The 17,086-nt window shown below is 48.9% G+C and overlaps 1 protein-coding gene across 7 annotated transcripts in view; it reads left to right on the top strand.

Moving 5' to 3' along the window:
• Positions 1-17,086, top strand: part of TAOK3 (TAO kinase 3) — a 79,092-nt gene that overhangs the window by 59,343 nt on the left and 2,663 nt on the right. For all 7 annotated transcript variants that reach the window (XM_038152070.1, XM_038152071.1, XM_038152072.1 and 4 more), the window contains 5 exons: positions 2,447-2,581; positions 11,682-11,918; positions 12,674-12,802; positions 13,465-13,668; positions 15,917-16,156. In XM_038152070.1, the coding sequence (XP_038007998.1) occupies positions 2,447-2,581; positions 11,682-11,918; positions 12,674-12,802; positions 13,465-13,668; positions 15,917-16,156 (945 nt within the window). The remainder of the gene's footprint in view (positions 1-2,446; positions 2,582-11,681; positions 11,919-12,673; positions 12,803-13,464; positions 13,669-15,916; positions 16,157-17,086) is intronic.

Below are 17,086 nucleotides of genomic sequence, written 5' to 3' on the forward strand. Positions count from 1 at the left end.
AATTCTGCTCTGAGCTTCTCATGTGCACTGAGGTAACCAGAGATCCCATAAAATGAGGCCAGGGTGACACTCTGCCCTCTAAAAAGCCACCTCTTGGATAACAGAAAGTAAATCACAGATTAATTTCCCAGTAGAAAAAGCAATTACAACTTAAACTTGTTATTTTAGGTGGTGTTTTAGAGCATTCTGGAAAGTCTGAATGCCCATTTAAAGAGTTGGGGTTGGTTTTTTTTCAGTGATTTGCAGCTTCTCTGGATTTAATATTTGCCATACCAACATAATGGAGAGAAGGAAGATGATCCAGGGATTGAGGTATTGCTTAGCAGGCTTTGGGAACCCTGTGCACTCACAGGTGCTGCTGCGGGTCACACAGATGTGTGACCAAGGGTGACATTTGTCCTGTCCCCACCTTCATTTCATGGCTGCAGCACAGCACTGGTGGCTCCTGTGTGCTGTTGTTTTCTCAGTGGTTCAGGTGGGTGAGTTTGGGGTAGATCTTCACTACAGGGTTTGGGATCCCTCTGGTGAGGATGAGAGTCAGATTAAACTGAGAGATGCTGATGGACTTTAAATGATTAATCGGGATCTTCTGGGGATGGCTGTTCTAGAGCCTCACACGTGCTTTTCTCAGGAATGTCTCAGAAAGCCCAAGAGCCCTGCCCCATCACACCAATGTGCATGAGTTGGAAATCTGAGATCAGCCCAATTTTCAGTGATTTCACTTGTGGTCTCACTGCCTTTCCTGTCAGACAGTGCCACAAATGTCCAGTATAAGGGTGACCAATATAAAATGAAACTGCAGCTTTTTGTGACACTCTATATTTCTGTGGAGGACTGTCCTTTTTGGCTGGTTTGGCTCATTCTGTGTCCCTTGTGTGGGTGCAGAGGAGCTGGTGCAGACTTGGCTCTGTGGTGGCCTTGGGCACTGAGCAAAGGCAAGGGAAAGGTGAGCATGGACTAGGAATGCTCAAAAGGAAGGATAAGGAAAGGTTTTGGGGTTAAAGCACTTCTAATCAATGTGGTGTTCAGCTCTTAATATCAGCATTTCTGCACCTAATTGACTTTTGCTTGAACTCATTTCCAGAATCCTATTGAAAAGGGCTGAGTGTGTGTGGATGGGGGTGAGAAGCAGCTGGAAATGGAGGCCAACAGAGGGGAAAAACAGGTGTGGGGTGGGAAAGGAGCATGGGGATGACAGCAGTGTCCTTATGGAGACACCATTCCATGGTGCCTGCTCTCTCCCTGTGGGGCTCTCTGACCTTCCTGGTGTCTGCTGGGCCATGGCAAGGTGGCAAAGCTGCTCCTGCTCATGGAGGCAGCTCTTCCCTGTAAGAGCTTTCTAGGCACTGGCAGCCTTTATTTTGCACCCCAAAGAACTGGAAACTTGATTTAATTCAGGAAGAATCTGTCTTCCTGTGAGGATTTAGGAGCTTGATGTTGAGGATGGGAGTCATGACAGTGGTGGGTGCCAGTGTGGCTGGGCAGGAGCGGGGTGTGCCGGCTGTCCCAAGGCTGCTCCATCCCCAGGGTGCAGCCTGCAGGTGTGCTGACTGTTGGCAATCACCGTTCCCACTGGGAAAATCGTGGTGGTGTGGGTTTTTTGCTGGCCTTTCTGAGGAGGGTTTTTCCTGGAGCTTTGTTCCACTCCCAAATTTGCCTGCGCCGTTTGGGAAGGGCACGGCTGCTCCTGGCAGAGCCTTGCCAGGGAGCAGGGGGGAAGCTGCACCGGGAACCATTCCTGCTAAAACCTGGGAGCTGTTGCTTTAAAAAGAAAAAAAAAAAAAAATCCTTTGTGGGCTGTGGAGAGAAAGTGCTAGAACTGTGCAGGATCATGACTGGAAAGCAGGATCCCTGAGTGGTCACGGAGGTTTCCCGGTCCTCTCCAGCCTGCCGTGGATTTAGCCAGGATGCTCGTCCCCCACAGCAGATAGCAAACGAGGGACAAAGAAACCCTATCGAGGACACGGCACTCGGCAAAGGGAATGAGGCAGGATGTTGCTGTGGTGTTAAAAGGGAACAGGATCTCTGTGCCTAGACATGGGAATCACGTTTTCACCAGGATCGCTGGCTAGCAGGGCTTGAACCCGACCTTCCTGAGGACTCCGATCGCCCTGCTCTGCTTCCTGCTCCCGGCTTGCTTTTTTTTCTGGCACATATGTAATACTGGAGGTTTAAAAAAAAAAAAAAAAAAAAGATTTAAAAAAAAAAAAAGAGCCGCCCGATCCAGGGATTCGGAGGCATCCTGCTCGCGATCAGCTGACGCGCCGAGCCGAGCTGCAATGTGTTGCTTATTCATTTTGTACGGTGGGAGCTGCCGGGGCTAAGCAGAGAGCTGAACTATGCCTCTCCTACAGCCGCGCTTGTGCAGACAGAGGGGTGAGAGAGAGGCAGCTGCCACGGGAAGAGCACAGCCGGACTTTCTCCTTGTTTTTATCCATTTCTGCAGGATCATGTATTTATAAGGGATGAGGTGGGCCACAGGGATCGCAGGCCTGAGGTGCGGCCTACCCAGTCAGTGCAGAATCAGGCCCTCCACTACCGGAACCGAGAGCGCTTTGCCACAATCAAATCAGCATCTTTGGTAAGAGCCCCCATCCCACCCCACCCCATCCCACCCCACCCCGCTCCTCAGCCCCTCGCTGCCATCGCCTCCTTCCTGTGCTGTTGGCATAGCAACTGGATATTGCACTGAAAGATATTTTACCTCTGTGTGTGTGTGTGAGAGAGAGATGTAAATGTGAAATATGTTGAATTTCTCGGTGCTTTTCCAGTGTGAGATAGCCCACCTTCCTGGGTGAAGTTAATATCATCTCGTTCCCCACCCCCCCAATCCCCATCTGTCCCTTTTGTTAATATATTTATCTGCATGTGCATAAAGAGTGTGTGAGGGGTGTGAGAGCTGCTGGAACGCTGTGGAGATGCAGATGCAGATGGGTTTGGGAACAATGAGATCGCTGCTTCCCGCCCTGAGCTGCTGCCTGGGTTTTTTTTTTTTTTATTTTTTTTATTTCATTCATTCATTTATTTCAAGCAACTGTACTGTGACTGCATTTTCCAGCCTGATCCTTTGGAAGGATTGCTGGGCTGCGATAAGGGAGAGAGAGAGAGAGGGCTTACAGCGGGCTGTGGGCTTACAAAGGGGAGGGGGATGGGATGAATCCATCAAGATTTGTACTGTTGCAAATGTGATTGCTGTGGATGCCTTTGTAGTAGGGAAAGGGGTGTGTGCCGGAAGAGTTAGTTGTGTGCCGCCTCCCCCACCCCGCATCCACCCGGGCTGGGAGCAGCCTTTTCCAGGGAAAGCAGTGAAAAATGGCCCTTCAGAGGGAAAACGAATGTCCAAATAAATATTTCAGCCCGCTAGTATTAGAGGTCAGATGGACGGGGAGCGTTAGAAAGTCCCCACGGTTTGGCCATGGCACTTGCTCAGTGCTATGACATCATCCTGGACCAACCCCGAAATTACACCAGCGAGCCCTCCCCTTCCCGCTTCCTCCTGCCTCCACCATGGGGGTTCTCCTTCCAGACCACCATTTCTGGATCCCCAGAATCGCTTCCCACTCCTGCCTGCACAAGGCACGGGGTGTGCCTGTGTGTGTGACCGCAGCTAAAGGTGGTGACTGGAGACGAGGAGCGGTGCCGGCAGCCCAAATTTTTCTGTGTGATTGTTGCTGCTGCTGTTCAAATCTAAAATGATGCTGGGGCTTTCAGGCTTCTGCCCAGATGCTTCCTGGGAACATCTGAATCCCATCTTTTGCAGGCTTATTTCTGGGTGCCCATATCCTGAGTGCCCCCCAGGCTGGTGTCCCCTGCTCCCCCCAGTTTAAAGTGACCTAGAAATGTATGCGTTAGAGGACTTCACACAGCACACCTGACAGGGGCAGGATCCCTGCTCTCCTGGAGACCCTCTGCCCTGGGAATTTTTCCTTTTTGTGTATGTTTGTGTGTTTTCACCCAGTGTAGCGCCAGCTCTTCTGCTGCCTGCGCTGAGCAGATAAAAGTGGGACCCAGTTAGGTTGGCTAGAGGGCAGAAATAATGAATGACTCATGTATCATACTCCAGACATACAATTTCATTGATAAATTGATATGTGTGATGAATATATTCATGTTCTTTTACTCCCTGTGCAAAGCTGCTGCACCTTGTGGCCTGCCTTCAGCAGCAGCGCCCAGAATTCCTGTCTTCCCTGGAACTGTCACCCTTGGGCTACTTGGGTGGCTTGAAGGAATTGCATAGCCAGGCCCTTTTGGGAGCCAATGAAAATATGGGTTGTGAGGGATTCCCAGATCCCTGAGCTCTGGGGAAGACAGCTGGTATCCCAAGATCACTCCTAAATCCCATGGCAGCCTCCTGTGGGGCTGGGATTGTGTATGCCTTAATTCCTCACTCACTTGAATCTCTCTGCTTTCATGACCAAGTGATGATAAAGATAAAATTCATTTTGGGTGGGGAAGATGGAAAGCTTTTTGGAGAGCTTCTTTTTTGGGTTTTCTGTGGAATATGCTCTTTTATCCCCAGTGTACACACACATCTCCCCTTGCCAGTGTAGAGGGGAGTTCCCAACACAGCACCTGGGCACTCCAGGAGATGTTGGTGTGTCCTTACTTCTGAGGTTATGTGGTGGGGCAGAACTGACCCTGAGGTTGCCACAGAAATATTTCATGGTGATGAGCTTTCTCTTTAATAATCTTCCATTCCCACCTCTTCGTGTTCCAAAATGGAAATCTAGGGGGAAAAAATAGAAGTTTAAACCCACTGCACAGAATCTGGGTGCCAGTGCTCATGTTTGAGCACTCTTCATCACTGTCACCATTCAGTGCCTAGATAATGTCAGTGGGAGAGGTGCTGGATGCTCCTCTGACCAAGGGAGAACTTCTTCCTGCTTCCCTGTCCAATATTTGTGGGTAGGGCAAGGTCAGTCACAGAACTGACACGGGGAGAAATACCTGAACATGCCTGGAATTTGTAGTGCAAACCCAGAAATTCAGGCTTTATCCATCTCTCTGTGTTAATTTACTCTTTCAGTGGCAGCTGGAACAGATTTTTCATGTGTGAATGGGTGCTCAAGATCCCACAGGGGTTGAAAACAAGCAAACCAGCAAGCTTTGATGGTTCCCTACAATCCTGGCTGCTTCCCATTTCTCAGCAGCTAGGAACACCTTTCTGCACAGAAGGGTTGTGCAGTTGGGAGCATCAGGTGGCCTGTATTGCAGAGAATCAAAAATGGGAGTTCTGGCCCCAGATTCAATAATATGGGATGATATTTGGGTGTTAAAACTTCCTTTCATAGGATTTGCTGAAAACCACCCCCAAACATGAGACCAGGGCAGTGTTTTTAGAAGAAAAGCACCAATCTGGGGCTGTTCACTCCACAGCTGTTCCTCCTGGTGCAGTCCAGGACCTGGGGCCCTCAAGTCCTTGTTCTTCTCCCCATAGATCAGAATATTGCAGATGGAGGTAAGACTGGCATTCCTAAAAGTAATCCAATGTTCAAGTTGGATCTCTTTCCAAAAACAATCTGAAGCAGTTTAGGGAGTACAGAGAGGTCACAGAGGAACTTAGGTTAGACAGCTGAACACTCCAGGTGACCCAGTGGTTTGGAGAGTGATTCCCTTGCCCTGTTACTCTGCAAAAGCATCATGTGAATATGAAGGAAACTGGACAGATCTCCAGAGAAAATAGTCAAATGAACTATCCACAAAGAAACAGGCTGTAGATATCTCCTTTTGAGTCTTGCAGCAGTGCTTTAATATTGCTCCGATTAAAGAAAATCATGCAATCATGAAAATCAGCAAATGTGAGTAAGAAAAATGAAGGAGCTTAACTTAGGTCATAATTCAATCAGCGATTTTAGTAGTCATTTTTTTCCTGGACCACTTTTCTCTTTAATCAGTTTTGTGTGGTAACAGTAACCATCACTCACCTGGAACAGTGGTGGAAAATACCCTGCATATTTCTGCTGTTGGAGTAAAAATTGCCATCTGAAATGGAGACCAGGTACCTGCATCTCCATATTATTTCTCAGATTATCGGGGATCCATAAGTTAAAAGTTACAACCAGAAATCTCTTGAAGCTCAGCAAGCTGTTGTTTGAAAAGGAGGGCAGAGGTTCTGCATGTTGATGAGACTACACCTCTCCACATTTTCAAGGGAAAGCTTTTTTTTTAATTTCTTCAGAGATGCATTGATCTGCACTTCTGGGTGTCTTTCAAGCTTCACCCCTTAGGTCCTCCCTTCCTTGTGCATCTCCTCAACAGCTGCTTTTACAGTTTTCAAAGGCAATGATCAAGTAGTTAAAACTTCATTGAATCCCAGAGTGGGTTGGGTTGGAAAGGATCTTAAAGCCCATCTCATTCTACCCCTGCCATGGGTAGGGACACCTTCCATCATCCCAGGTTGCTCCAAGTCCCATCCAGCCTAGTCTTGGGCACTTCCAGGGATCCAGGGGCAGTCACAGCTGCTCTGGGCACCCTGTGCCAGGGCCTCCCACCCTCATGGGGAAGAATTCCTCCCTCACATCTGTGGCATCTCATTCCATAGAAAGATCAGACAGTGGGGACTCTATCAAAGGCCTTGGTGTTCTTTTTGAAATCCAAATGCCAGCAAAAGAATGATGTGATCTCGTCAGGGCCTGCAGAGCCAAGTGTCTGTGTCCATGGGAGCAGCATTCCATGGATGTGGCCAGCAAAATGGCACCAGGACAGCCTGACTCCAGAGCCAGGATGGAGCTGTTCCCTCTTCTGCTGAAGCATTGATATTTTATTACAGAGGGTTGAGTTTCTCCCAGTGGAGTCATCTGGCTGCTGCCTTTGCAGACCTTTCCTCTAAATTTTGGACTTGTTCTTTCTCATCTCCTCTTGCTGTGAGAAGCAGCTGGCAGTGTTTTGCTCAGAGCTCTGCTTCCTCCAGCACAGAGGAGCTTGGAATTTCAGTTATCTAGAGGTGAAAACTCCTGTCTTTTAGGAGAGGGTTCAGTATCTTGGATAAACAGTGTGGAAAAGGGAACTCTGAACAGCTGCTGGTTTGGAGGAGAAGTTGTGAGCTCAACTTCCTTACGTAAAGCTAACATCTTGGAGGGGTGAAAGGAAGTTTGGAGTTTATGGCAAATGAGCTGCCTGTGGGAGTAGGTTGGAAAAGACATCTCTGTTCTCAGTTCTGTGTGTGCCAGAGATGCAGAGAGATAAGAAACTTAGAAAATGTCATACCTTAATGAAAGCTGTTCTGGTTTGTACAGGTTTTTGGTTCTCCTGATGACCTGATTGATTGTTGTGTGCTGCAGGGAGAGCTCCAGGAAACTGCAGCTTTCTGGTGCGAAGGATCCTGACATTTCCTGGTTATATGGAGAACAAATTTTGTAGTTATCACCTTTTGCCTCATGATAATCTGAGGGGTTGTTTGGGGGCTTCTTCCTGAGGGGCAGCTCCAATCTCTGCTCCCTGGGACGGGACTCAGGGAATGGCTGGAGCTATGTCAGAGGAGGTTGAGGTTGGATATCAGGACAGGTTCTTCCCCCAGAGGGTGCTGGGCACTGCCCAGGCTTCCCAGGAAATGGACATGGCCCTGAGGCTGCCAGAGCTCCAGGAGCACTTGAACAATGCTCTCAGGGATGCACAGGGTGGGATTGCTGGGATGTCTGTGCAAGGCCAGGGATTGGACTCCATGATCCTTGTGGGGTCCTCCCCACTCAGGATATTCCAAATAGTACATAGAGTTCCAAGAGTCTTTGTCTAAGAACACCAGAAAGGTGGTTAATGGAACATTCCCAAATTTTCTTGTTAAAATAGTTGCTGGAGCTGTTCATTCATTAAGGGTTTAATCTTTAAAACCATAATCCTTTATTCATTTGTAGTCTGAAGGACTTCTCTGGCACTGAGCTGAGCATGTTCATTTCTTCCACATTCTGCCACCCCTGAGATCACCATGTGGGGCTTTGTCTTTGAAGACTGTCCTGAGGAGTATTGGACTTGACTGGAGGTTATGGCGATAAATCAAGTCTTTATCATGAGCTTGCTGAACACAGACACTGAATCCAGGAGATGTCCACCAAGTCTGCTGCTCTCCTCTCTCATCTTTAGGATGAGACACTGCTTTTGTTTTCTTCTGACTTTTTGATGTCTCATCTTCTGTTGTGACTGGAAGGCTTTATCAGCTAGGCTTGTAATTAGCAATTGAATCCTATTGTTAGGGATAAATACCCTAGATTTCATGGGAAATCTTTCCAAGATGGAATTCTTGTCATGATAAAGCTGAGCAAAATTGGAAATGGGGTGCAGAGGAGCAGGGAAAAAACAAGGATAAAAGTTAATGAGTTTTGCTGTAAATAAAACAAGTGCACATTCTACATCTCATTAGAGATCAGACCAAAGGAGACTGGCAAAGTTGCTGGAGGATCCTTAGATCCATTTTTTCTTAGGCTCTTGCTTTTGCTTTGTTCTGCCAACATCTGGGAACAGAATGTGCTGTGCAGAACATCCCATTGCTCACAAAAGGGCTGGGCCCCAAAAATAGCACATCCAGGAAGATCTAGTACAGCTGGTTGCTCCCAGGTCTCCCTTCCTCTTCAAGTGCCTGACCAAGGCTGTTCTCTCCCAGCTGGATGTCACTGAATGTTGGCAATGGCCTGTGTGAAGTGTTGATGGTCTGCCTGTCTTACCTGGCATCTGTCTCTTACCATTAACTTGGATTCTCAGATAAATTTTCCTTACCTGGAAGCAGTGGTGGAGATCTTATTCTTGCTGAACTTGACTGAAATGTGCAAGTTCCTATGAGCACTTCCCAGCTTCTTCCAAGTGTGGCTGTCCTTGGTACTCTTGGAAGAACCAAAAGCTTTTTGAGCTGTAGCAGAACACAGGGCTCACACAGTGTTTGTGTTTCCGTGGTCATTCCTACAATCCCGCATGCTCCCGGTGGCTGCCTGGGATCTGATTGTGTCCCAGGCATGTACAGGCTGCTCTGTTGCACCAGTTGCTGAGGTGTATTTAATCCAGCCTACTCAAAAATGACATTCTGAGATTTCTTTTAGGAAGGATGTGGTTTGTCCATCACCACCTGGTGGGTACTCAGCCTGACTGATCACCCTGAGTGTGACAGTGCTGTGTGCTCAGGCTGTTTCTTTGGTTCCTCTGCAGTCTTTGGGAGGCTCTTCCCGAGTTCCTCTTCACCCTTCTCCCAGGTCTTGAGGGTCATTTGAACTGAGACAGGTGGCACTTGCTGCCTGCCTTGGGTGACCTCATTCAGGGTGTTCATGTCTTGATTTTGGAGCTCTGACTTGGCTTCCTGTCACCTCCCAGCTCTGGAGCCAGCAAGTGCACTAGGATGGCAGTTCCCTAAACCAGCTGCTCTTCTGTTGAACCTGGACCTTCCCAGCTCTGTAGGTGTATCCCATCCTACGTCTGAACTCCAAAAATCTCCACAAAACTGCCTTCAAATGACAGCAGCACTGTAGCAGGGGCCAGTTTTTTGGGATGCTGTGGAGGAATCCATCGGGAAGGCTGCAGGAGGGACTCTTGGTTCATAAAGCTTCAGTGATCACCTTCAAAGGCCTGAGCTCTTCACACTCAAGTGGCAAAGCAAAGGTCCCCTTGCACACAATCAGGGGCTGCAGTTCCACACACATACCAAGTTTTTGGTTCTCAGGTCGTATAAATGATCAGCAAATCTTCCTAAGTTCCTGAGACTGTCTTTAAAAAAATAAAAACCAGTCTTGGACACTTTTCTTCTTTTGAAATGGAAGCATCACCATTTGCATTTTCTTCTGAACATTTTTGGCACAGCCTGTTTGTTTTTTTTTTCCTTCCTTTTACATGGATACACTTGGGCCTGGAAATGAATGTGGAACTTGTGAGTTTGTTTCAGCTGAGCAGAGTTTAAAATCTGCTTAGACCATCTGATCAATCTTGTTAAGAGCACACAGTTCCAGAACAGCATTCCCTTGTTAGAAAACTTTCGATTCTGGGAAGGAATGAGCTCAGTCTGCCATCATCTTGAATTTTAAGGGGAAATTTTGAAGGAGGCTCCTTGTAGCAGAAAATAGATGTTGAGGGATTGAATTGGCATGGGGGTGACCTGAGGAGGAAGGAAAGAACAGGGTTTGGGGGGTTCTGGCTGCTTCTTGGGAGTCCATGCCACCCTCAGGATCTGAGTCCTGTGTCTGAATAAGGCTGTCCCCTGTGTCTGAAGAATGTTGTCTATCAGCCACTTTTGTTTCCAGATGTTTCCAGTGTGTCCTGGAGTGATAATGATGCCTCAGGTTTTAGCTTTTATATTTTTCAGATTCTGTTCTGCTTTAGTGTCTAAGTCTAGGCTTCATTTTAGAGGATGGTGAGCTCTCTTCACAGAGCAGGGAGACAAAACAATTCCTTCTCTACCTGGGTACCAAGGACAGCTGATCCAGATCTTGGGCCGTAGCATAAGCAATGTGGATTGAGGAGAGAAAAAACAGGGATGGGACTTGATGGGCTAAAGCTGGACAATTTACTCCAATATGCAAATGGACCAAAACTTACAGAAGTGTGAGACCCTGTGAACGGTCATCCATTGTGTGGCCATTGTGGGTTGTGCTGCCCAAGGTGGATCCATTGAAGCCTCTTAATAAATCCCCACTTTATTCTTTAACTCCATGTGTCGGAACTCAGGACATCCCTCTGGGTGCCCTGGATGGCCAGAGCCGCTGGCAGGGGGCTCTGAGACCCTGGCATGCAGCCAAAGACACACGTGGGGTTTGGATCTTAGCCCGTGGAGCAAATCACCAACTCTGTATGAAGAATTACAAGCCACACACACAAGTTAGGTATTGTAGTAGAGATAATCACAAAGTGAAAGGAAGGGTTTCTGAGTGCTGTACAGGGGGGTTTTAAGCCTTGTACGCAGGGGTCCAAGTTTTGTACATGGGGGTCAAGAGGTCTAGGATGGAGGGATTTGGGTGTGCCCTGTCCTCTTTCTTTCTCCTTCCTAGCCTCCATGTCTTTAGTGATGTTAGCACTCACAGATTGGTTTAGAGTAGAAAGTCACCATTCAATATAGATAGTAGGTATTGGAGAAAAGGTATATGTATTGTACATGTAGTACATAATATATGATATAAAAAATGTACTACATGTAGTACATAGTACATGTAGTACATAATATATGATATAAAAAATGGCACCAGCCCCTGGGAGGGCAGAGTGCCTTTGTCTGAGCTGCTGAACGGGCCACAGCAGCTCAGGAGAAGAATCTTTTAGATAAACAACAATAAACTACCTTGAGAACAGACAACAGAAGACTACTGAGTCTTTCTTTGAAGGCACGGGTTGGAGGAGAGACTTTTCCATCTTTTGGGGTCACCCCAATCCGGGGCTGGAAACCCCACATCTGGCGTCCCTGGGTGGGCAGGAGACCCGACATCTTAGAGTCTTTGCTCTAAGGCAGCCTTCACAAGGCAGCAATAAGTAACCAGTCCCTTCTTTTATTTGTAATATGGCATTTTCAGCTGTGTTACTGAAAACACATAAAAGTCTCAGGAAAAGATGGGGGCTAAAAGGACAGAGAAACCTTGTGGCTTTGTGAAACAGCACAGCAGCACCTCTAAAACCCCTTGATTGCTGAGAGCGCAGCAGAGCAGGGCCTGGCCTCCAGTGAGGCAGCAGCTTGTGTGGGAAGCGAGGCCATGGAGCACTGGTTGCCCTGTTCCTGCCCACAGGTTACAAGACAGATCCATGAGCATGAGCAGGAGAACGAGCTGCGGGAACAGATGTCAGGATATAAGCGGATGCGGCGCCAGCACCAGAAGCAGCTGATCGCCCTGGAGAACAAGTTGAAGGCCGAGATGGACGAGCACCGCCTCAAGCTGCAGAAGGAGGTGGAGACACACGCCAACAACTCGTCCATTGAGCTGGAGAAGCTGGCCAAGAAGCAAGTGGCTGTGATGGAGAAGGAGGTGAGTGCAGGGAGGATCTGAGGGACAGGAGAACCCAGGTCTCCAAGGGGGCTGTGGGAGGTGCTGCTCAAACCCATGGTCTGAGGTGCAGAATGAGAGGACACAGTCTTAAACTGCACCAAGGGAAATTTAGGAAAAAGTTTTTTACACGAAGTACTGGAATGGTCTGCCTGGGGAGGTGGTGGAGTCACCATCCCTGGATGTGCTTAGAAGAAGATTGGATGTGGTACTCAGTGCCATGGTTTAATTGAGGTGTTAGGACTGGGTTGGACTCAGTCATCTCAAAGGTCTCTTCCAGCCTGGCGATTTTGGGACCATGTGTTCCCTTGAGCAGCCTCCACTCACCTCCCTGGCTGATGGGCACTCTGTTGGCATCCACCAGTGCCACAGCTGCATGAAAGGGGCTGTGTGGAGCTTGGTGGGAGCTTTGCCTCAGCTAAGGGGGTGACAAAGCTGTCACTCAGTCTAAAAATCAGCACGTTAATCCACACAATAAACTGGTGTGGTTGTGCCTTCTGGGGTGGTTTTGGTGGGGAGGTAAGAAGCACAAAGAAGCCTTATGTGAGGCTTGTGGGAGCATTTTTTGTGTGAGCAGCTGTCCTGTGGCTGAGTGCTCGTGGCTTTGTCTAGCACAGTCACCAAAATGACTGACCAAAAATCAAAAACCACAACACTGATTTCTGCTGGATTCTGCACCTGCTTACTCACCTTTTTTTATTTTATTGTTATTGTTTTCCTCTCTCTGTACATTGCAGTCAAAGGCAGCTGCAGCAGATGAAAAGAAATTCCAGCAACAGATTTTGGCTCAGCAAAAGAAAGACCTGGCGACCTTTTTAGAAAGTCAGAAGAAACAATACAAGCTTTGCAAGGAAAAGATTAAAGAGGCAAGAAACCCTCATTTTCGGGGCTGAAGGGGTGTGGAATGAACACAAGCCACTCTTTTGTTTTGATAAACCTGGGCCAGCCCAGGGGTTTAAGGGATGCTGTCAGGCTTGAAAGCAAATTTTGGATTCTCAGCAAGTAAATTTTCAGGAGCTGGGAGCATCTGGCAGCATTTCCAGAACAATTTGTGAGGGTGGCTACAGGTGCCTTCACAATTTGCTGTAGAGCAGAATCTTTGAAACCAAGGGTGATGAGGGAAAATGGGACTTCACAGAGAGTTCTTCTTCCCCTTTCTCCTCATCTTTTTTTTTTTTTTTTTCTCCAAGTAATCAGAGCAGCCATTCAATGTCCCTTGACTAAAAGCCCTGTGATCACTTGCATAAATTAGGAAGTTCCTTCATATGTACCAAAATGCATTATTTAAGTAGTGTCTTCACCATATTGCAAAAATAATTGGCTGTTAAGGTAAAGGTGAGAAGTGGGTCCTGGTACAGCTGTAGGGGCAGCAGGGCTGAGCATGGCCAGGTCATAGGTCTGGTTCTGTTAGTTTTGTTGTGGGATTTTGGTGTCCTTTCATGACCTGAATGGCAGAGGAGGAGCCAGGAAGGTCCCCCATGTCCTGTGTCACTGTGGTGCTGAGGCAAGCCTAGTTTTGACCCTGCAGGAAATGAATGAGGACCACAGCACACCCAAGAAAGAGAAGCAAGAAAGGATATCCAAACACAAAGAGAACCTGCAGCACACACAGGCTGAAGAGGAGGCCCAGCTTCTCAGCCAGCAGAGACTCTACTACGACAAAAACTGCCGTTTCTTCAAGAGAAAAACGATGATCAAGAGGCACGAGATGGAGCAGCAGAACATTCGGGAAGTATGGCACTCCTCACTTCTCTGCCAGCCTTTTTTAACTGCTTTAGCTTTGTGTCTCGGCTGAACTTAGGTCTTCATGTTTCTAGCTGCTAAATAGAATTGAAAAAAATGTAAGAGAAAATGTTTTGGGAAATGGTTTTCCTTGCAGCTGTGTCTGCTTTGATCAGTTGAGAGATGGCAGCGTTGACTGCAGACAGAAACACCCTGTAGGCCCTTCCTCTGGGCCTGATGCCTCATCCCCGCTCCTGAGTGTTGGGTCTGGGGGTCCTGCCCCAGTCTGTGGTGGAGGGAGAGCTGTGGGATGGGGATATGGGCTGTCAAGGAGCAGCTTTTCACATCCTGCTTCCCCTTACTGGTTTTTGCCCCTTGCCTCAAGGCTGCCTGTGGTCAAACACCACTTTGGAGAAAGAGTTTCCACATGGAGATGTTCCTGTGGCCATCACTGTAGTATCTGAATTCTTCGTGGATGTTATTTTTGGATAAAGACTGTCAGATGAGAGGGTGTTTTAGTGAAAACTAAAGTGAGGAGTGCTCAAAAATTGTGTTTGGCCTGCTATCCTCAGGCTTTCCAGTATCATTGGTACTTGTTCAGAGCTTTGATGCCCTTGGGTCCAGATGTGCCTGGAGCTGCTCAGCTGCTTTGCTGAGATCCAGATATCTCAACCCAGGCACCCTCAAAACTATTGACTCCAAAAATTCAGCTTTGAGCACCCTTATCACAGCATGTCAGCTCTGTGGCAGGGATGAGAACAGAGTTCAGTTACCTAGCATGGCATTTAACCAGGAACACACCTCTGACCTCCTTCATTTAAGCTCTTATGAGAGACCTCATTTTCAGAATTATCTGAATTTTTATTCCCTGAAAATTACATTTCTACTAATTCAAATGTGCCAGTACTACCTACTTGGATCACCTGAAGAAAATAACACTTTCAAAATGTGTTTTCTGTATTTTAACTAACCACAGGTGTTGTTTTTGTGCAAAGTGTTTGAGGGAAGTGGAATGACTGTGTGTTTATGCTGTGTGAACTGAAATCAGGTGTGGAATAGGCTTGGGAGAGGCTGGCTGAGCTGTCCTGGGATGAAGGCACATGTGCCACAGCTCCCTGCCTGGTCAGTGCCCCGCCTGCCTTTGAGAAGTCATTTTGGCACACCAGTACATGTAATTTTAATCTTGGCTGTCAGGGGTCGAGTTTTGCTTAAATGCAAACACACTGTATGCCCTTAGGGCCAAGAGGGCAGAGGGACGCCCTGGCCCTGTTTCTTTGCCCATCCTCTCAGCTCAAACCTGTCCCAGGTGTAGCGGCCACAGGGGCTGAAGCTTGCAGGTGCTCCTGTTGAGAGTTACAACAGGATTACCACATGTGTGCAGCAGCTCAGAATAATTACATTTTTTTGCCTCTCCTGCAGAAACCCGTTAGGCTGAGGCAGCCCTGGGCCGGGCACAGTGTGGGGTGGGGCAGCCCTGCTGTGCCTGGCTGAGGCTGTAACCTGAGCCGGGATCGGGGGTGCACCAGCGCTACCTGTGAGGGGTACAGCTGGAGTCAGCTCCGTGCTGCACAGGGTGTGGCTGACACCTTGAGACACAAAAATGTGCAGTAATCAGGGAGGGAACTGGTGTTTGCCCCTTCCTGGGCTTGTGGCTTGGGGAAGGTTATCCCAGACTGTGGACACCCTGTGCAGGAGCTCTTGGTGAACACTGCAAAACCCTCTGAGCCTTGGGCTCCAGCCCGGTTTTAAAAAGGAGCTGCACCTTGGGCCAAATCCCACCTGGACAATTCACCTTCTCACCTGATGGGGTGTTAGAGCCGTTGACCTCTGCCTTGGCCACTCTGATGTAGGTGTTGGAGGGGAGAGCTCATTCCCAGTACCCACCAGGGGAATTTAAACCAGACAAGAGCCCCAGTTCCATCACCCCAGCCCTGAGCACCCTGGGATGTGTTCATTGAAAGCTGCTGCGAGTTTCTGCAAGCACCGAAGGCTTGTGTGGGGTCCTGGTGCCACCTGCTGGGGACTCCCGGGGCCATCCCAGAGCAGGGGATGGATGGATGGATGGATGGATGGATGGATGGATGGATGGATGGATGGATGGATGGTCGGTCGGTCGGTCACTCAGTGGTCACTCGTAGCGTCCCCATGTCGCTGCTGGGTTTGTGTTTCGCTGTGACATGCCGAGTCCCTGCTGCTGGCAGAGCAGCGAGCAGGAGCCTGCCGCAGGGCTGCCCGCTCAGCTGTGTGTGTGTGTGCAGGAGCTGAACAAGAAGCGGACGCAGAAGGAGATGGAGCACGCCATGCTGATCCGGCACGACGAGTCCACGCGGGAGCTGGAGTACCGGCAGCTGCACACGCTGCAGAAGCTGCGCATGGACCTCATCCGGCTGCAGCACCAGACTGAGCTCGAGAACCAGCTGGAGTACAACAAGCGGCGCGAGCGGGAGCTGCACAGGAAGCACTTCATGGAGCTCCGGCAGCAACCAAAGAACCTGAAGGTGCTGCCAGCTTTCCTTGCTCCTCCTCCAGCCTCTTTCCTCTGTGCAGCACCTGTGCTGTGAGACCACTGCTCTCCACACCCTGTGCTGTCCCTTGCATCCCCTCCCTTTGCACAGAGCAGCTCCGGATAAGGGAAATTGTGGGCAGGAATAGCCCAGAGCTCACAGAGGGTTTTTTAAGTGCTGCGCTAATTGAGGCTGTTGTAAAATAGTCCAGTCCTAAGCAAAGTGTTACAGAACTTGTTTCTGACAAGCTGTGTGTTGTTCAAACCCTCTCTGGTGTAAGCTTAGAAGGATGAGGAGAGGGGTTGGTGGTGCTTTCAGAATCCAGAGAGAACACAGAGTACTCTGAGTGTGTGCTGAGCTCTGTGCAAACCGCTGCTCTCTGTGGTAGAGGCATGTTCCTCCTCCCAGAGTCACAGAGCCATGGAATATCCTGAGTGGGAAGGGCGCCACAGAGACCGTGGAGTTCAAATCCCAGTCCTGCACAAACACCCCAGCAATCCCACCCTGTGCACCCCTGGGGGCATTTTCCAAATGCCCTTGGAGCTCTGGCAGCCTCAGGGCTGTGCCCATTCCCTGGGGAGCCTGGGCAGTGCCCAGCACCCTCTGGGGACGAAGCTTTCCCTGATACCCAGCCTCAACCTCCCTTACATAGCTGAACCTGTTCCATGGGGTCACTGGTCACCAGAGAGGAGGCACATTGCTGTCACTCTGTCACACCCTTGCTAGTTCTCAAGTCTGCAGCCTCCACATAGTGCAAGGTTGAGGTGGGAAGGACATGGAAGGGATGTGAAGGGGAAGCAAGGATGCTGTGAAAAAGCAGATATGTTTTGGGAGGCAGGATGTGGGAAGTGCCCTGGGCTGAGGGGGTGCTGTTCCTGGCCAGGCTGCAGCAGGGCCTGAGCTGCTGGTTAATCCCTGTGGGAA

This window comes from Motacilla alba, chromosome 15, assembly GCF_015832195.1.
Source record: "Motacilla alba alba isolate MOTALB_02 chromosome 15, Motacilla_alba_V1.0_pri, whole genome shotgun sequence".
Classification (NCBI taxonomy): Eukaryota; Metazoa; Chordata; class Aves; order Passeriformes; family Motacillidae; genus Motacilla; species Motacilla alba.